Source organism: Quercus suber, unplaced genomic scaffold (assembly GCF_002906115.3).
Source record: "Quercus suber isolate HL8 unplaced genomic scaffold, Cork oak 2.0 scaffold_61, whole genome shotgun sequence".
NCBI lineage: Eukaryota > Viridiplantae > Streptophyta > Magnoliopsida > Fagales > Fagaceae > Quercus > Quercus suber.
The window spans coordinates 499,252-520,379 of record NW_027069526.1 but is presented as its reverse complement, the minus strand read 5'-3'; the positions used below and the strand labels follow the sequence as shown (position 1 = coordinate 520,379).

At 37.1% G+C, this 21,128-nt stretch overlaps 2 protein-coding genes across 5 annotated transcripts; both read right to left on the bottom strand.

Moving 5' to 3' along the window:
• Window positions 1-4,462: 4,462 nt before the first annotated feature.
• Window positions 4,463-8,720, bottom strand: LOC111996597 (uncharacterized). 4 transcript variants are annotated; one of them, XM_065772603.1, is made up of 9 exons: window positions 8,592-8,720; window positions 8,267-8,435; window positions 7,873-7,941; window positions 7,537-7,792; window positions 6,796-6,895; window positions 6,481-6,553; window positions 6,119-6,202; window positions 5,830-5,946; window positions 4,464-5,041 (listed from the first exon to the last, which is right to left on the bottom strand). In XM_065772603.1, the coding sequence occupies exons 6-9, from the start codon at window positions 6,481-6,483 to the stop codon at window positions 4,913-4,915; spliced, it is 333 nt and encodes a 110-aa protein (XP_065628675.1). In that variant the 5' UTR covers window positions 6,484-6,553; window positions 6,796-6,895; window positions 7,537-7,792; window positions 7,873-7,941; window positions 8,267-8,435; window positions 8,592-8,720; the 3' UTR covers window positions 4,464-4,912. The 4 variants fall into 4 exon arrangements, with proteins under 4 accessions (XP_065628674.1, XP_065628675.1, XP_065628672.1 ...); XM_065772600.1 differs by having other exon boundaries at window positions 8,328-8,435; XM_065772601.1 differs by having other exon boundaries at window positions 6,796-6,883; window positions 8,328-8,435.
• An 11,283-nt stretch (window positions 8,721-20,003) lies between these two features.
• On the bottom strand, window positions 20,004-20,723 carry LOC112020030 (uncharacterized). Its single transcript, XM_024052580.1, has one exon. The coding sequence runs from the start codon at window positions 20,721-20,723 to the stop codon at window positions 20,004-20,006; it is 720 nt and encodes a 239-aa protein (XP_023908348.1).
• Between the last annotated feature and the right edge of the window lie 405 nt (window positions 20,724-21,128).

The window sequence follows — 21,128 nt, the reverse complement described above, 5'->3', positions numbered from 1 at the left end:
GTTACAAAATAGGGGTATTTCCCTAATTAGTTTAGAAAATAGAGCAAAACACTATAATTTTTGCTTAAAAATGGCATTTGCCAATTTTTTCCAATTTATTTAGAAGAAGGGTTTATCGGGTAGAAAGTAAGAACTCAACCTCAAACTTTAATTAATTAAAATATATATAAAAAAATTATTGAGATGTAAAATTCTGAAGTCTCCAAAGTTTAGATGTCAAAATTTTACATAATCAATAAAAAGTCAAAAGTTTCAGCCTTCATATTTATACATGGATAAGTTAGATATATATAGAAGCAAATATAGTAATATTTAATTAAGTAAAATTATTTTTAGATTCGCCCCCCCCTCCCCCTCCTTTTTTCTAAATATGAATTTCAATAATTATTTTTGTTAGTATAGATATTTATTATAATTGTGTTTGTATGGAACTATATATTTTTGATTATACATTTATTACAATTAAATACCAAGATTGTAATGAATTGTTTAAATATAAACATAATTTAAATATAATATATATACACACACACAAGAATAATGAAGAGTAAAATTGTGAGGTTTCAAAAGTTTATATGCATCACCGCACACCCTTAGTGCAATGGTCACTCCATAAGTATAAGTGCTTGTGGGGTGTGGAGGTTGCAAAGGCCAGAGTTCAAATATCCAAGAGGAAACTTCACACACATATACACTTAGATTAAGTTGAAGTATAATTTCTATCTTGTAAAAAAAAAAAAAAAAGTTTATATGTCACAATATTATAAACTAAAAATAAATAAATAAAAAGTGAAATAGCTTTAGTTTTATATATAACTTCAATATTATCTCATATAATATTAGGTCTAGTAATAAAATTTATGATGGCTTCAAAAAAAAAAAAGTAATAAAATTTATGATGAAATTTATTATTTACGTACGAGGAAGGAATATCACGTAATTTTTCTCAAAAACATTAGTCATTAATTTTCCCAGTGCAAGTTCCAAGTAAAGAAGAATATTTAAGAATAATAAGAGATAAGTCTAGCGGACTTGGGGAACCTGAACGAACCTTGGAGGAATTTATACCATAATATAGTGAGGAGGAAAAAAAATTAATGCCACTGCTACTCTCGCCTTCAACGGCCCCAATTTACATTGTTTGGATTCAGCCGTTGAGAAACCTCGTTCCTTCATTGTTGCCCCTTCCCATAGCTTGTCAAATAGTGAGAAAGGAAGGAGGTTTATTTAGAAGAAGGGTTTATCGGGTAGAAAGTAAGAACTCAACCTCAAACTTTAATTAATTAAAATATCTATAAAAAAATTATTGAGATGTAAAATTCTGAAGTCTCCAAAGTTTAGATGTCAAAATTTTACATAATCAATAAAAATTTAAAAGTTTCGGTCTTCATATTTATATATGGATAAATTAGATATATATATATATATATAGAAGCAAATATAGTAATATTTTTTGAGAAAGAATATAGTAATATTTAATTAAGTAAAAAAAAAAAAGACTAAATAATTAAACAATATAAATATTAACTCTACAATTTCTGAAGTTGGAAACAATGTTTGTTTAAATCTAGAATTTTGTCACATTTGAACAAAGAATATATAACTGACATTTTTATCAAGCAGCCATCCACTTGCCAGATTATGGAAAGACTATATTGACTTTGAAGTCTCTGTCTAGGAGAGTTGACGTTTCTTTTAAAACCATGTCTTTGTTTTTGCTGAATCACAGATTACTCCGACAATTAAAGGAAGCGTAGAAATTTTTTATAATTATTTTGTAACTGAAGACTGGATGAAAGTTGTCGAAATAATATGTCCTAAAAGATCAAGACAGAAGTACCCTCTCTCTCTCTCTCTCTCTCTCTCTAGAGAGAGAGGGCCCGGTTAATGTGTCAATTTTTGAAAATATTTTTTCAAAAATCGAAAAAACTGTCAATACTTTTTCAATTTTTTTTTTAAAATGATAATTATTGTGTGCCCTAAGAGCACATATTAGCAAAATCCATATATATATATATATATTATTGAGATGGTTTTACTGAATGCACTCACTGCATGCAACCGGTGTCGTATCGCAAGTGGGATTTACATCCCTAAACTCTCTGTTGTGTGGGCATCCATGACGTGCAACGGGTGCTCTAGATAATCTCTTTATTATACGGCACACTTGTATTACATGTAAAAGATGGACTAGATAACGCCTCTTGGATTAGGGAAGGTTTACAGGGAGTCAGGATTGAATAAACGTCAAGTCATTATTACCTACTCAATTATCTAGTATTGTAACAATTAATTATTAAGTTAAACAAAAGATTAAATAATGAAACAATAAGAATCGAAGCATAGACCTAGGAAAATTGTTGTTTGAATAGATCTAAAATTTTGTCTCATTTGAAATTTAGATCCATCCATTAATTTTGTATGTTTAAATCTAGAATTTTGTTACATTTTTTTTTTTAGACATTGATTTTTTTTTTTTTTTAAATTTTGGATACATTGATAGTTAAGGTGAGGAAATTTGAATCTTGAATATTTCCAATGAAAACATCATAAACTTTTCTTTAAAATGACTACTCGCTAGCTCAAATCAGAAATAAAGCGAGTGAAATTATGAAAAAAGTATCAATAAGTTGCCCAACACAAATATGGAGTCTTGGTGATTTGAGACAAGGTGTGATATTTTGGTGATGCGTCTGAATGTGTGTCTTTTTTCTTTTGCTCATTTAAGAGAATTTTCACCAACCATTATATTTCTAAGATGTAATTGGTCACTTCTATACTACTATTTAAGGGGCTGCACCTGTTTGGACCGGATTTTTTTTTGTTCCAAAATACCCCTATTTCCCTAGGTTCAAGTAGAGACAAAACTAAAGAATAATTTGGTAAAACTACATCTTTTAACTCTTGCAAAAACATTGCCTATAAAATAGGATTGAAAAGTTCCAATAACCCACCGTTCCCATCAAAAAATAATTCCACAAAAAAAAAAAAAAAAAAAAAAAAAAAAAAAAAAAAAAAAAAATTTCCCCTCAAAAAATAATTCCACAAAAAAAAAAAAAAAAAAAACCCACGTATAATTCAAAACATACAACCAACCAGGTATTCAATCTTACCACCGTCACACCTCTCTCTCAAAAAATAAAAACTCAAATCTATCCACAAATGGGGTATGTAATAAATTTGAAACTTTTACATATGAAAATTTTGATGGCCATGGTGTATATGGTTTTTTTTTTTTTTTTGGGTTAATGAGATTAGAAGTTGATGGATAAATTTTGCCAATTGGTAATGGATAAACTTGCAGTAACTTATCAGAAATAATTATAAAAAGTCTAAATTTAGAGTTTTTTTTTTTTTGGCCAAAGAGGTGGGTTAAAACTTTAAAACGTTTCTTAATTTTAAGGTAGTGGGGTTGTGTTTTAGTAGTTAGAGGAAGAGTTTTTTCAAAAAAGTAGGTAACTATGTAACTGCAGGGTTAGTGGAAGATAAATTTTTGACTCTTTTTTAGGAAGTGGGGATAGTTCCTAAAAACACTACATATAAGACCATGTTAATTCTACTGCTTACCAAAATCACAAACCGTTCCTATCAAAAAAAGAAAAGAAAAAAAAAAGACTTCATTGTTCTTCTGCATCTACATCTTTCAGTGACAATTGAGACAAAGTGTGTTCGTATAAAAAATAAGAATGGCTGGTGAAGAAAAGGGTCCTGCAATCATTATGATATATGTTTTGATTGCATGAGAAAAGAAAAATGAAATTAACTTGACAAAATTTACTTAACTCAATATTTTTGTGGATTAATAATGGGTTAAGTTGGGTTGAATTTTTTTTTAGCCTTGACATATACTGCTTTTTGTTTTGGTTGCATGATAGAAGAAAAGTGAAACATTGGTTAATTTTTTGTTCTCATGCATCCACCAATATAAGAATATATTTATACACACTTTTTACATTTTCCATTATAATGCATTTGTGAGTGAAATAATTTTTTCATCATACTCCTAGATTTTTTGTGATTAAAAAATGTAATAATTTCAAATTATAATGAATGCAAATAATTAAATTTGGAAAGAGCTTAAATGGTACTCTACCATTAATCCACCCTCTCACAAATCACGATTAGGTAACTCTCTTTCCTCTCATGCTCTCTTACTTTTAATTTCATTTTTAGTTTTTTTACTTTTTATTTTGTGAGTCATATTGATATAATTTTTCTAAAGGTTATTTTTTATTTATGTATTTTAACAGAGAGAAGACACATTTTGAAAGAGATTATTATTGAGTGATTAGATTGATTGCGGAATAGTTGACGATGGTGATGAATCCGAGACACGATGTTACATAAGCCCTTATTAAAAAGCCTAGATGAATGCAAAGGAGTATGAGACATCTAATTTTTTATTTTTATATCTTCATCTCCTATCAAATAATTTCCAATGGTGAAAAATTAGCAATTTAGGATGTACAAATACTACTATAGAGACTCAAACATTTGTAAGTAAATAAAAATTGAACCAAATACTCATAGAGAATCAAACAATAGCAATATATATTACTATAGTAATTCCAAATTATAACTCTGTTGCGGTTGCAAGTTTATTGCCAATAACACCTCCGCATCAAGGCACTAGTGACATTTTGTCTCCATCATTTTATTTCGTAAAAATTTGGGTTAAAAGAAAACTGAAATTAATAGGATATATTTCTGGAAATAAAAAAAAAATTAAAAAAATTAACACATCTTTTGATGTAGCGTGGATCTATGCAATTGGCTGTCCTGGGGGAGCCAAGCTCCAACTAGAGAGTAGAGATGGTTATGTGATGAGACTCAAGTTACCTCCATCATGGACAAAGGTTGGGAATGACAAGCACGTAAAGCCTTAGACAAAGAATCAGCTGGAGGTGAAGTCCTAGTCAAATACACTGAACGTTGAGATGATGAGGAGTGACAGCGATGAACACCAGGAGAGAAGATATTGCTCCAAATACACTACTTCCAACTCTAACACTGCAATTTCCTTGATTAACTCTGTGGCTGGCTGGAGTCATCAAAAAGTAGCGTTAAATTACAATATGAAAATGAAAATGCAGCTATTAAGCAAAAGGAAAACCAAAACCAGAGGCTGTAATTAACATAGGAATTATACATGATTCCATGGTTAACTCGGGTTATACAAGGGCATCATAAAAAATTATGACAATTAGTAATAGCATTAAACCATAAAAATCAAAATATTGGAGCATATGATTCAGTAGTCACAGGTACCTTTATGGATAAGATAACACATGGTGTCTAAGTCATAATTACAAAAACAAAAACACATAATAAAATAGAAAGTGGGAATTCTCCATAGATATTGACTGTTCACAGTATTGGTTTTCCGGTTTTCCCTCTCTTTGGTAAATGAAATTTTGGTTAAAATGATTAAGAAATATAATGAGATAATGCAACACCTTAAGATATTGGGATAAAATTTACAACTACGCTATAGACAAAATACATAAATGGTGAAACTGCAATTAAACTGTATAAGTAGTTCATAATAATTTACTCTCCAAAACCCCCAAGGCCTAGTGGTTCCTAAGGCCTCATTAGATCAATGAGGTCCTAAGTTCAAAAACCACAACCAGCATCTTGGGACCACCCCCAAGAGATTCCTCCTAGTAATTACTTGGTGTTTGTAGGATAAAATGGCTACACACACTCAAGGGAATAGTCAAGTGTTCGAAGAGCATTGGACACCCTCTTTAGCAAGAAAAGTTATATACATTACTCTCCAAAACAAATCTACATCAGTGTTTGGGAGAGGTAGGCAAGAAGGTATACCTTGGGCATTACTGTTTCAGTTGTATTATCCTGAGAGGAAGACCTATATCCCATTGCATTTTCCAATGCCCGGCGGACCTCAAATTGGTCTTGTAATCTCTTCTTAAGTTGTAGAATCTGCTAGCCACATATTTTAAAATTAATAAGTAACTAGTAGAAATCACAGCTATAAAGATGGAGCCCATTTGCAATAGGCTGAATAGACAAAATGACCGAGGAAAAGGATTAGATTTAAGTCTTGTGGTTCTTCAAAACGTGGTTATTAAGAAGAAAAAATTCACTTCCATACCTCTTGCTTTAAAGAATTTTGAACTTCAGCCTTAGGGGATTGCTTCTTATTGGTTTTGATATGGTCCTCTAAGTGCCCCATATCCTGAAACCAGATTGGAGTAAATTAGAAATGCAAGAGTTGCGTGTGTACTTATTTACTACAAGTAAAACTCACTGAGAGAGCACTGCATAAGAGCTATAAAAAAAGATCATTTGCTTAGTATAAGGTATCAACTCAGCCCAACAAGGCCTTATATCTCAATTACTAAGGATTACAAATGTTCTGGATGGGCTCTTAAGATGCAGAGCGAAATACAATCAAACAAATAATAAGATGAAGTGGATAATTCCTTGAATGATGAAAGGAGTAACCAATCTTACCATCTTTATTCGGACTAAGGCTTCAAAGGAACCATCCACATTATCTCCCCCAACTCTTTTCTTATTAGGAAAGCTGTCAGAGCACAAGAGTGTACACAAAAAAAGTCAAAAGAAACAGATTTTTGAGAAGGCAGGATGTGAAGTCTATCATAGCAATTATAGGCCACTTCATAAACATTTTTCTTCACATGAACAACCCCAAGCTACAAAATACGTTGCTAGTCTACAAAATAACCTTCCTTATACAATTTATGACAATAAAGCTGCCCAGCAGTGGGCAAAAAGAAAAAGAAATTCAAAATGCATTTCTCAAACCTCAATACGATCTGTCTTGCAAGCAATAAGCTTCTCTTTAAGATTTGCAATTTCAGGGTTCAAAGCTGATCAATTTGAGTCCGTACATCTGCAAGTGAACCTAAATTCCAATTAAATTAGAGTAAAATTTATGGATCCTTTTTCAACTATGTAGAGTTGGCCATATATATCCTATTTCTCCATTCTATTCTATCCAAATATATATTGCATCCTTGTTCAATACATTGTTCAATACAGCTATTCATATAGTTTTAAGCCCTTCTCCACCTTTCTTCACTACTTTTACTTGAATTAGATCAGCCTTTCTCACAAGAGCATTAAGCATTCTCTGCAACACATAACCAAAACATCTTAAACTACTCTATCTCATCCCTTTCTCAATATAGCCACTCCACCTTTAAACAGACGAGTTCATCTATTATTTTCACACCTATTATTTACCCTTTTTTTATAAGTATAATTTACCATTTTCATTTCCACTACACTTGTATTAGGAATGTCTTACTTCTTACCAACCAAACACTTCGTATCATTTTTCATTTCCACTACACAATGTTCATTTCTTTCAATTTTTGTCTTATTACCTATTAAAAATAAAAAATAAAGCATCATTGATCTAAGCATATTAGTTTTCCAAAAGGAGAAAAGTCAAATGAATGAGACTGCCAACATCAGGGAAATGCAGCAACAGGAGCTGCATTGCTACCTTCCAAAATTGAAATCAAATTAAAGCACGCTTACCAGAAGCAGCAACAGGAGCTGCATTGCCCCTTTTCTCTGTTGCTTGGTTGTCCTTTCTTCCAGATGTTGATAAAGGCTTGCGACTCACATCTTTACTTAGTTGAGAACCAGATGTATCCACCCCTCCTTCACGTTTCTGCCATGCTTGCTCAGCCATTAGTTGCCATTTTGAAAGCATGTCATCTCCTCCAACAGCAGTACGGGCTGCAACGTTTGTCGACCTTGTCCTCATTTTGTCATCTTCCTCTTTGTTTGCCTGTACCGAAGCAGATAGCAAAGTCAAGAATTTTGAAATTTAGTTGAGTGGTGAAGATATAAATGAATTATCTTGTATACCTTAAGTGATTTACCACGACCATCATCTTTCTCCTTGTCACCATCAACTCAGGCATTATTACCCTCAAGCTGCATTTGGAGAGATATATCATACAATATCAAATATATAGAACTTTAATCAGACCCAAAGTAAACATTTGTGTGTAGCTCGCACTAACACTTCAACTTCTTTGACTAATTTTTTGGATTTTTTTATCAGCTGGATTTTTTATATCAGCTGATACAATACATGTGATGTTGAAGATAACTAAAACTCCTAATCTTCTTTCACATGTCTCAAAAATGGTTTTCCCGCATTTTTTTTAGTACGTAATGGTGGTTTATTAAGGGACTATGCCCACATAATGGTGTAGTACAAACAAAGAAAGAAACCCTCTTAGGAGCCTTAACATACCAAGTAGTCTAATAAGGCAAAGAGATTGCCTTGGTACAATTCAGTATAGAAATAAGCAAACCTTGTCCAAGTACAATTCAGTAGCCCAAGTGGAGATCATTGTTATTTGGCATTTATCATCCTTTGCAAGATTATCAAGCTTTCAGAGTAAGAAAGTTATGCAGGCATCCTGCAAGTAAAAGGTAGTATTCCATATGAGTAGTAGAACTTCAATGCACTGATTTAACATTAAAACACAAGTAACATACAGATACAAGGGTCAAAACGTAACATAAGGACAAAAAATCTAATTCAAATCTTAAAAAGCATCAATGAAAATTCCTACCTGATTTATCTCCTCTTTATTGTAACTATGACTCTGTAGTGGCTTCCATGAGGTGGCCTCCAAGAGACAAAAAAGAAAAAAACAGCTTGTTGGTAACAATGACAAAATCAACTGTAAATCAGTAACTAAGAGTACATAATCATGAAACATTGACAAACTAGGCTATATATAAAGTTCTAAATTTTATTTTTTTTTTTTTTTTTTTTAAATATAAAAATAAGTTAAATAATCCCACATTGCTGTTTTTTTTTTTTCTTTTAAAAAAAATCATCCTCACATTTATCTTCCTATCAATTTTTCTTTTAAAAAAAAACATCCTCAAGTTTATCCAAAAACAAAAACTAAATAGATATATACGTTTATCTTCCAATCAATTTTTTTTAAAAAAAAAAACATCCTCAAGTTTATCCCCAAAAAAATAAATAAATAAATAAATAAATACTAACCTCTGAGCACGCGCTTGAAAAACTAAATAGATACTAGCCTCAGAGCACGCGCTCATGCGCATGCTTAAAGGCTCTTCTATTTTATTTTATTTCATTTTATTTTTGGTAAAGGTTAATAATTTGCATCTATTATAATTTAGAATTACTATATTTTTCAATCATAAAAAAATCTAAGGGTGTGATGAAATGCATAATACTCATTACATCACAAACGCATAATTTTGTAACTAGCCTCTAAGCACGTGCTCACGCGCGTGCTCAGAGGCTCTTATATTTTTTAAGTAAATATTAATAATTTGAATCTATTATAATTTGAGATTACTATATTTTTCAATCACAAAATATCTAGGGGTGTAATGAAAAAAAAACCTAGAAGTGTGATGAGTATTATATGTTTGTAGATAGTGTTTTACGTGGAAGTTAAAGAAGCATTTTTACCAAGTTTTGTCACTACTTAAACATAGGCTGTAGGGGTATTTTGGAACAAAAAAAAAATTTGGTCCAAACAGGTGCAGCCTCTTAAATAGTAGTATAGATATAATTTTTATTTTGAAAATCTAATTTATAAGTGGATAAAGCAATTTAAAAATTAATTGGAGAGTGGTCCTATTTTTTAGGCAATGTTTTAGTAAGAGTTAAAGTTGCATTTTTACTGGATTATCCTTTAATTTTGTCTCTACTTAAATATAGGGGTGTAGGAACTTTTTTGAACTAAAAAATGAGGAATCCAAATAGGGAAAGCCCCTTAAATAATAGTATAGACTAGCCTCTGAGCACGTGCTCACGCGCGTGCTCAAAGGCTCTTCTATTTTTTGGGTAAGCGCATGCTTAGAGGCTCTTCTATTTTTTGGGTAAGGGTTAATTTAGAGCATTTATTATAATTTAAGATTATTACATTTTCCAATAAAAATAAATAAATAAAACTTAGGGGTGTGATGAGTATCATGTGTTTTGAAATAAGAAAAACTTGATCAATCACACTCCTAAGTTTTTTTTTTTTTTATTGGAAAATGTAATAATCCTAAATTATAATAAATGCTCTAAATTAACCCTTACCCAAAAAATAGAAGAGCTTCTGAGCACGCGTGTGAGCGCGTGCTCAGAGGCTAGTATTTCTAATTGATTTTATCTTCCAATTTAGGTTAATAAATGTCCTAAGTGTTCCTAAGCTAAAATAAGTTCTAAAATCATGTATCAAGCCAAAAGATGTAGATCCAGAAGTTCGGTTACACGTGTAGATGCATAATATTAGGCATTGTACAATGTCTATCTTTTGGCAATACCTTCTTTTTCATATGATTCTTTGTTTGAAAAATAACTTGAATATTCGACATGATATTTTTCGATAAACATGGTTTTATTTCTCAAAGCTTTTTTTCTCATTAAAAAAATACAATTGTCAAATTCTTGTGGAGTATCAACTTGATCCTTGTCAATTTTATTGATCACGAGGATATTTAGTGTAATTTGGTAAAATTTGGGTTTGAAGATGGTGATGTCTATGAACTATCAACTTATGGACTTTTGTGCAATTCTTAAAAGTTTAGGGGGAAAAGTGCAATTTTTTGTAGTTTAAGAATTGAGGTGAAAATTTTGAAATCTTTTGAGCAATTATTTAGTTTTCTTGGTCAAAGTGTAGTTTTAGAAAGCTTTTGAATTTAAAATGTAATTTTGGAAAAGCTTATGATCAAAATGAAATTTCGAGTAAATTTTGGGGTCAAAATGAAATTTTAGAAAACTTTAAGTATTAAAATATAATTTTGGAAAAATTAGTGGGTTGAGATGTAATTTTGGAAGAATGTGATGGCATTAATCATATCAAAGTTTGTATAATAGTTTCTCAAAAAAAGTTTGTATAATAAAAAATTGTGTCAAATTTACACTTTTTTTTTTCCCTAAAAACTATCCATATCAAATAAGGTAAAATTGTCTAAATATGCATGCTACAATAACTATGTAAATTTACTCTATTTTATTATTTCTTTACGTATTCTGAGTATGAATGAAGAGAGTAAGTGGTTGTTGTGTGTGAAGAAAAAAAGAAAATTGAGAAAATTGATATTTTATTGAAATATAGTGTAAAATAAATAATCTGATATATGGTGCTTTGAAAATTGAGCAAATAAAATAAATAAAAAAAAAGTAAGTTTTTATAATAAAATAGACATAAATTTTTATACAAACTGATACGAATATTGTAACTTTGTTTAAGCTCAGCTGGGTCATAGCTTTTTTTTTTTTTAGTAGAAAGCTAGGTTATACTTAAAAATAAATAAATAAATAAATAATTTAAAAAAAAATAAAAGAAAGAAAGAAAGGAAGGTTGGGTTATAGCTAATGTGTCGGTTGGATTCGATTTTTGGATAACGCCAAACAGGCCCATTACTAGCGGTGGCTCTTGCACTTGTTTGCTCTTCCCCTTTTCTCTCTATCTCACCTTTTTTTCATGACCCAGATATCATGGTCGAGCAACTTCAAGGTTTCGATCTCGCCACTGGGTATGTTTGTGTTTATGGTATATGTAATTTCAGATGTTTAGAAGTGGACCTATGTATGTGGTGGTTCTAACATTATCAGATTACTTATGTGACTGTGTGTCTGTGTTGGTGAGAATAGCTAATGTGTTTATATACATATTTCTGACACTGCATGAATTTGGTGTACCGTGTATGTGTATGCGATGAGCGTGTGTGAGTGAGGCGTACAGATTATACATACTAGAGGACGGTGAATATGTGCGATTGTTAAGTGATGAAGCGTAAGTTCGTCAGTTGAGTTATACTGATTAAGCGTAAGTTCGTCAGTAGAATTAGTAAGATGGAAGCAATCTCCAGCCTGTATGAACGTACCCTCAAAGGTGGTCACCGGTGTGGTGCTTGCCACAATGCCTCCGATGCCAAAGTCAGTATAAGAAGCTCTTTTGGGAATAAACAATGTAATGTGACAGAACGAAAGAAATCTCTTAGTGTCTATGTGTGTATGTACCTTGTACTTGGCAATGTGTGGGCTTTATATATGCTTTCATAGCTTCTAGCCGTTGAGGTAGTTATGGAGGTCTTAATGCTCCTCTTGGTAATGCCTGGTGCTGTGTAATGTGGCTTTAATGTGCTCCAATGGTTCATACAGTTGCCCTTGTAACCGTTCTGGGTGTAATTGTGCAGCATTGAATGGCCTTTTGGCCTTCATCAATGACGTGGGATTTATCTTGCTTGTCCAGGGATATATTCGTCTATATCACGGACATCGTCTTAGGTAAATGAATTCGTCAGTCTCGTCAGCTGCCTCTCGATTCTGTGGTTGTCGTGACTTGTAGTGTCGACCGAAGAATATGAAAGGTTTTGGGCTATAAATGACTCTTGGGATTTCTTTCTGTATTAAATGTATAGTGGCGGCGCTCCTCAAGTTATGGCCTACGTGGCGCCTTCTGACTAGTGGAGTTAATACTCCAATTCCTGTGACCATTGGGTTTCCCGCTAGTTTTCAGTTTTCTGAACCTTTGCTTTTAAACTTCTCCCCTTCTCATTTTTCTTTTCCACTTTTCTCAAAAATTTTCCATCATTGTTCTAGGCCTTTCCTTCACTTTTCTCATTCTGCAACTCTTCTCTGAACTGGTGCATTGTATGGTGGGGCTTCCCTTGTCCGCCATTTTTAAGGTACACCACTTCTCTTTTTCTTGTTTTGCCTTTTCTCTATTTGTTACGATACAGTTTTTAATTTCCTTCTTCTTCTCCTTCCCTTTTGTTTGTCTTCAATTTCTTGGGGGTTTAGTTTGTAGAGTTTCACTTCGTGTTTTTTCTGGATTTCCATGGTTAGTAGTTCTGAGGTTAGGATAATTTGCCCATCAGTTTCTTTCTTTTCTCATGTTTAGGGGGGTCTTCAGGCGCTTTCCCTCATCTTGAAGACTTCATTTTCGAGGGTAACTGTTTAAGCGTTGCAGTGGCCGATCTGTTGACTTTGCTTCGTCAATCAATTGGTTGGTTCGAGAGTCAGGTAAGGGAACAGGGGATAATGTCTGAAATTAGGTCGAGCGAGCTCGAGACTAGGTTATCGTCCAGCAATGACCCAGTGGAAGGGGACACCGCTGTCTCTACCCTTCAAGATGTTAAGGCTTTTCATGCCCTCAAGGAGGAGTGTGGATTGGATGCTGACATACTGGGGAGATTTAGGGGTAGATTTCAATTCCCGGATCGGGTTATGGTTCATCTGCCTAATGAGGAGGACTGGGCTTGTCACTTCTTCCTAGGCAAGGTATACTTTTACGAGTCTGCCCTCGTCTGTGGGTTGAGGTTTCCTGTCCATCCCTTCCTTATAGAGCTATTAGACCACTTTGGTATTGCTCATGGGCAGCTTATGCCTAACTCGTGGAGAATATTGGTCAGCTGTATGGGAATATGGCTGGCCGCTACGGACGGGGATATGCTCAGGGTTGACGAGCTCATCTATTTGTATCGCTTGAAAGCGTCTAAGGAGCATGGGTACTATGAATTGGTGCCTTGGGAGAGGAGGACTAGAATCGTCAAGGGGTTACCTTCGTCTTTTAGGTACTGGAAATCTAGATTTTTCTTTGTGTCTGGGGACGATTTTAAGACTCCCTCTGGCGAGGTTTGGGGTGATCTCCTGAGATGGCATCGTCGGTGGGGAACCCCGACCTTAGGTGCGTCAATATTTCTTCTCGTCACTTAAGTTTCGTCATGTTTTTGCCTTTATTGCTACTGATTCTTTTATTTCTTCTTTTGCGTAGTTAAAAGACGGCCCAAACTAAAGAGCAGGTATAAGGAGCTAGTATAGAAGGCGATTGAATATGCGTAGACGATTGAGAGCTAGGACAATCTTGTGGACCTAAGGACCCTTGCCTTCTACTGTCTTGGACCAGACCCTTCCAGCTTCATCCTGCGAAACCTTGAAATTGAAGGGAAAAAGAGTAAGTGTTGGGTTCATCAGTACTAACTTTCCACACCCTTGACTTTTTTTTTTTTTTTTTACAAGCGTTTCCTTCTTGCAGAGATGAGGACTAAGTTCAACAAAGATATGTATGCTAAGATGAGGTCCAAGAAGGACGAGCCGCTGTCAAAACTAGGGAACAAGACAGTGCGCGTCACTGGGAGGGGTAGCTCCATCATTCCAGCTACCTCCGTCAATCCAATTGTTTCAGGAGCTGAGATGACGAGGACGGCCTCTCCCGCCACATCTGTGGAAGAGATTGGTGGTACTCCTGTCTCGAAAAGGCCACGGCTATCCGAAAAAAGGAAGGAGAAGGTCGATCCTCGTTCATCTACGGTCTGGAATGACTAGAAGATGGCAGTGGACAGGGCTCACAAGGTCGTGACTACCGCGAATTTAAAGGCCTTATCTAGCGTGCCTTTCAACGACATTGCGGCTTGCCACGTCCATAAGCTTTTATAGGTAAATTGTTTTGTGTAACCTTTCAGCTTCTTTTCCTTTCTCATATTACTGACGACTTTGAACTTCTTTCCAGGTGCTAAGGGAAAGTCTTCATATTACCTCTGAGTATTTTACTCAGGAGGCTAAGGTGGCGTTCCTCACATCCAGGATAGAGGCTCTGGAGGCGGAGAATTCTACACTGAAGAAGAATCTTATTGACTCCATGGGCGAGGCTACCTCCTTGAAGGAAACAGTAAAGACCTTGAACGACAACCTCAGTGCTGAGCGTCAGTTGACACTGGAGAAGGATGAGCAGCTTTTAGGCGCCAAGGAGAAGCTCAAGACTATTGCTGCAAGGTCGGTAGAAGCTTTCCAGACTACTGACAAGTACAACACCGTCCTATTCAACTGGTATTTCAAAGGTTTTAAGCTCCTGAGGAGATATCTTGTCAAGCATCCTTCTGGAATGGACATGGAGAAGCTGGATTTAGAAGAGGTAGACCAGGAGATGGCTGCTGACAAGGCCGTCTAATCTTCTACCACTGAGCCTGATGCCCCTGAGAACGCTCCTGCTAGTGACGCTCCTGCCAGTGATGACGCTGTTATTGACGCCCGAACCTGACACTTGTGAAAAATTCTTTTTTTTTTTTTGGATGCCCATTATGTTTTGGGTTGTTTTGTAAGTCTAATTTGAGAACAATTTTACTTTAATCTATCTTGAGAACAATATTTTTAGCCCAGTGTTTATGGGCCTTCGGTTGTAAAAACAATGGTGATTTGCCTGCTTGTTTTTGGGCTTTAATTTAATTTGCATCTCTGTACTTACTTTCACTTGTGATTGCACGTTCTTTGGTTTGTGATTGCACAGGATCTTTCAATCATCAATACTTTTTGTCCATAACTTCGTCAAATCCTTGCAAACAACACTTTTGTAGGGGATCTAACTTTGCCCTAATTTTTGTTTTGATTTGTTGCAAGGGATCTTTTCATCGTTGGTAGCTTTGCATGCGTCTATGTAGGATTTAGTTACTTAGCCATTTTTTTCTTTTGTGACTTACACCCTTTTAGGGATCTTGTCATCGTTAGTAACTTACATCCGTCAAGGGAGAATATTGTTACTTAGCCTTTTTTGGCTTTTGTGACTTACACCCTTTTAGGGATCTTGTCATCGTCAGTAACTTACATCCGTCTAGACGGAATCTTATTACTTAGCCATTTTTGGCTTTTGTAACTTACCCCCATTTAGGGATCTTATCATCGTCAGTAATTTACATCCGTCTAGGCGAAATCTTGTTACTTATCCATTTTTGGCTTTTGTGACTTACACCCTTTTAGGAATCTTGTCATTCCTTGGTCTTCCAGCTGAATCAAACCTGTTTGTATGGAGACATTTAGCTGAATAATTCGTTTATTAATTTCAACAATGAATACATTTATCTGTTACATCTATTAGTGGTATTTCTTCAGGTGCTCAATGTTCCATGGCCTCAGGAGTCTCTGTCCGTCTAGGGTTTCCAAGTGGTAGCTGCCTTGCCTGGAGTAGTGGACGACTCGGTAAAGTCCTTCCCATGTGGGGCTCAGCTTTCCTTGGGCAGAATCTCTAGTCCCTGTGGTGACCTTGCGCAGGACGAGGTCGCCTATGTCGAGTCGTCTAAGTTTTACCCTTTTGTTGTAATAGTCAGCCATCTTCTGCCAGTACTCTGCCATTCTGCTGCAAGCTTTGTCCCTCACTTCGCCCAGACAGTCCAGATTCACTCGCAGACGATCATCATTGGCTTCTTCGTTGAATACCTCTCGTCTGATGCTGGTTACTCCTACTTCGACCGGGATCACTGCTTCAGTGCCGTAAGTGAGTCTGAAGGGGGTCTCTCCCGTCGGGGTTCTTGTTGTGGTTCTGTAAACCCACAAGACATTAGGCAATTCTTCTGGCCAGGCACCTTTCGCGTTGTTCAGCTTGGTTTTTATGATCTTGAGTAGTGTACGATTTGTGACCTCCGTCTGTCCATTTGCCTGTGGATGTCCTGAGGATGAGAACAGATTCTTAATGCCAAGGCCTGAACAGAAGTCCTTGAAGCCTTGGCTGTCGAACTATTGTTCGTTATCTGATATGATCGTCCTTGGAATCCCAAACCTGTAAGCTATATTCTTCCACACGAAACTTCAGATCCTTGCTTCAGTGATAGTCGCCAGTGGTTTTGCTTCAACCCATTTCGTAAAGTAATCAATAGTAGCTAGTAAGAATTTTACCTGGCCTTTGCCTAGGGGTAGTGGGCCGACGATGTCAATTCCCCATTGCGCAAACGGCCACGGGGACGCTATCGTCGTCAGTCTTTCTGTCGGAAGTCGTTGGACATTCTCGAACCGTTGACATTTGTTACACTTCTTGATGAACTCTGTTGTGTCCACCTATATAGAAGGCTAGAAATAACCTGTTCGAATGATCTGGCCACCCTTTTCTTGATTTTCCTGGCCTCGTCTGCATTCTGAGGGAGGTGCCTGTCTTGGAGGAAAGATACGATGGGCATCATCTAGCTGTTTGTGCTCTGGATTGCGAATGTTGGAACTTCTTCAATGTTGGGTTTTTTCTGGATTTCCATCATTAAGTCCATGTTCGTCGCTCCTTCTTTTGACGATGCTACCTTCGAGACTTCGTCTGCCACCATATTACGGCTTTTGGGGATCTGTACAAATTCCACTTTATCAAACTCCTGAGTCAGATGTTTTATCAGCCTGAGGTACTTCTGCATTCTCTCTTCCTTTGCTTCATATTCTCCCTTGATTTTCCCAATTAGCAGCTTTGAATCATTTTGGACTAACAGGTTCTTAGCTCCAAACGCCTTTCCGAGTCTCAATCTCGTCAGAATGCCTTCGTACTCGGCCTCATTATTGGTGGCCGAAAATTTCAGCTGAACTCCATACTTTAGTACTTCTTCATCAGGGGTGATTATGATGACCCTTACTCCCCCCCTCCTTTGGGCTGACGAATCGTCGGTCTGTATTGTCCATTGCTCAGTTTTGCTAGTGAGGTCGTCTTCGTCCAGAAGGGTGAACTCGGCGATGAAGTTTGCCAAAGCTTGTGCTTTAATGACCATCCTGGGATGGTACTCAATATCAAATTGGTTGAGTTCAATTACCCACTGAACCATTCTCCCAGCTGCCTCAGGTTTGTTCATGGACTTCTTGATAGGCTGGTCTGTCATGACCAGGATAGGATTTGCCTGAAAATACTGTCTTAGTTTACGTGAGGGTACTATTAGCGCAAACGCAATCTTTTCAATTCTTGGATAATTGGACTCAGCTCTTTGGAAGGCTTGGCTGACGTAATAAATAGGGAGCTGTTTCTTGTCTTCTTCTCGGATTAGGGCTGCACTCACGGTTGTAGCTGATGCTGCTAAGTAGCGTTTGAGCTCCTAGAACGCCACTTCACATTCTTCGGTCCAGGCAAAAGCCTGCTTCAAGGTCTTGAAGAATGGCAAGCATTTATCCGTCACTCTAGAGACGAACCTATTAAGAGCTGCAATCCTTCTCGTGAGCTTCTGGACTTCCTTGACGGTCTTGGGTGATGCCATGTTGATTATGGCTTGCACCTTCACCAGATTTGCCTCTATTCCTCTCTAGAACACCATGAATCCCAAGAACTTCCCTGAGGCTACCCCAAAAACACACTTACTGGGATTTAGCTTCATCTGATACTGCTTAAGGGTGGCAAATGTCTTCGTTAGGTCATCCAGATGGGCAAGTTCTTCTTTACTCTTGACGAGCATATCATCCACGTATACTTCCATGTTCTTGCCAATTTTTTTGCTGAACATTTTGTTTACTAACCTCTGATAGGTAGCTTCTACGTTCTTTAGCCCGAAGGGCATTACCTTATAGTAATAAAGCCCTTGGCTTGTGATGAAAGCAATTTTCTCCAGATCTTCTTTAGCCATTTTGATCTGATTATATCTTGAGAAGGCGTCCATGAACGTCAGCAACTTATGTCCAACTGTGGAATCCACAAGCTGGTCTATCCTTGATAGAGGGAAACTATCTTTCGGGCATGCCTTGTTCAGGTCTGTGAAGTCCACGCACATTCTCCACTTCCCATTTGATTTCTTCACTAGGACAACGTTTACGAGCCAATCAGGATAGTACACTTCATGGATGAATCTGGCCATCAGTAGTTTGTTAACTTCGTCTGTGATCGCTTGGTCTCGTTCTGGTGCGAAAACTCTTTGTCTTTGCTGGACGAGCTTCCTTTCCAAATCTACATTCAACTTATGTTGAATGACTTCTGGAGATATGCTTGGCATGTCCTCGTGACTCCACGCAAAGACGTCCAGATTTTCTTTAAGGAACTGGATGAGCTTTGTTCTCATCCTTGGACTTATCGTCGTCCCTATTCTGGTCGTCCTGGACTCTTCTCCTTCGGTCAGCTTCACTGTTTCCAAGGCCTCCACTTTCTCTTCTTCCTTCTCTTCAATCATCCATGTATGGTTTTTCTTTGCAGCCAAGACGGCCTGGTAGCACCCTCTGGCTAAGACTTGATCTCCTTTTACTTCGCCGACACCATTATCCATTGGGAACTTTTCCTTCAAGCAATAGGTGGACGTGGCTGCCTTTCATTTGTTGAGTGTGAGTCTTCCAATGATTACATTATTGGATGAGGGGCAATCTACCACCAAGAAGTTTAGCTGATGGGTCAACTGCTCTGAATAGGTCCCCACTGTTACTGTCAACGTCACTATGCCCTTGGGATATACCCTGTCTCCACTAAAACTGACGAGAGGGGAGTCAAATGAGCGCAGTCTCCTTGGATCCAGCTTTAGCTGCTGAAAAGTAGGAAGGTAGATGATGTCCGCGGAGCTACCATTATCCACGAGGACCCTTTTGGTGTTGAATCCTTCTATAGTCAGCTTTATGACCAAAGGGTCGTTGTGAGACTGCTTCACCCCCCTGGTGTCATCCTCACTGAAAGACATGTCCTGGTCCGTCCGTCTTTGCTTTAATGGAGGTATCATATGGACGTTGTTCACCTATCTTTGGCATGCTTTCTTAAGGGATCTGAACGACCCTCCGGTGAAGGGCCCCCCTGTGATCGTCTTTATCTCCCCGATCACATCTTGTGGAGGTTGGAATGGACGATCCTCACCCCTGGACGAGGACTCATGCTAGTTCTTATTGTCGTCTCTGAACTTGCTATACCCCCCCTTCTTCACATACTTCTGCAGTTTCCCTTTCCGTATCAACTCCTCTATTTACTCCATTAGATCCCGACAATCTTCTATATAATGGCCATGATCCTTGTGAAACTGGCAGTACTTGTTCTTGTCACGGATGTTAGGGGATGAATGCAATGGTCTTGGCCATTTAAGGTAGTGCTCATCCTTGTTCTGCGTTAAAATTTTATCAATTGGCATAACTAGGGGGTGAATTTTACCGTTTGTGGAGTTTTTTCATCTTTCCTTTTTCCTCCGTCAATGAACCGACGATCGGGTCAATCCCTTTTCTGTCCTCTACGTTCGTCCTCCTTCCTTTCCTTGTTCCTTGGTTTTTCCACGTTCGCTATGGCAGCCAAGACTTCCTCTGCGTTCATGTACTTCTATGCTTTCAGGAGCATCTCCGTCATCGTTTTCAAAGGATTTTTTGCGAGTGAAGAAACGAACTCCCTGGATCGCAGTCCCGCTTTGAAGGTTGTCAACTGCACCTTATCGTCAGCGTCATCCACCTCCAGGGTTTCCCAAGTGAAGCGTTTCACATAGGACCTCAAGGTTTCCTTCTCTCCTTGTTTGATGGTGAGTAAATGATCCGCCAGCCTCTTAGGACGTTGTCCTTCAATGAAATGACGTAAAAAGGCGCTGCTCAGCTGTTCAAAGTTATCGATGGACGATGTTGGCAACTTGGTGAACCATTCCCTCGCTGCTCCTTTGAAAGTGGTGGGGAAAGAACGGCACATTATCTCGTCAGGGGGCTGTTGAAGGCCCAATGTCGTCTTGAAGGTGTTGAGGTGGTCCTGGGGATCCTTGAGCCCGTCAAACGGCTCAAGTTGTGGCAACTGAAACTTCGAAGGTACTGGGCATCCCAGGACCGCTGCTGTGAAAGGTGAGTCTGTTGCCCTTACCATTCTGCCCACGCTCTGGTCTGTCTTCTCTCTGATGGCATTTCTCAACTCATCCATGTCCTTCCTCATCTCTTGAAGAAGATCTGAATTCTGTTTTGCTAGAGTAGTGGGTCTTTGATGGTCACTCCTTCTATGGCTATTTCCCTCGTCCTCTACGTTGTTTTTGGATCGATTCTCCTCCTGTTGAAGCCGTAGCTTCATTTCCTGATTTTACCTAGTAAGTTTTTCAACGGTGGCCGCAAAAGCTTGGACTTGTTGAGCCAAGGCTGCGGAATCTTGATTGGACTCCATCTAAATACTGAAGTTGATGGAAGCAGCATTTTCGAATACGAAAAATGAAAACGTCACGTCCCCACAGACGACGCCAAACTGATGAAACGTAAGTTCGTTAGTCGAGTTATACTGATGAAGCGAAAGTTCGTTAGTCGAGTTATATTGATGAAGTGTAAGTTCGTCAGTAGAATTAGTCAGATGGAAGCAATTTCCAGCTTGTATGAACGTACCCTCAAAGATGGTCACCGATGTGGTGCCTGCCACAATGCCTCCAATGCCAAAGTCAGTATAAGAAGATTTTTTGGGAATAAACAATGTAATGTGACAAAATGA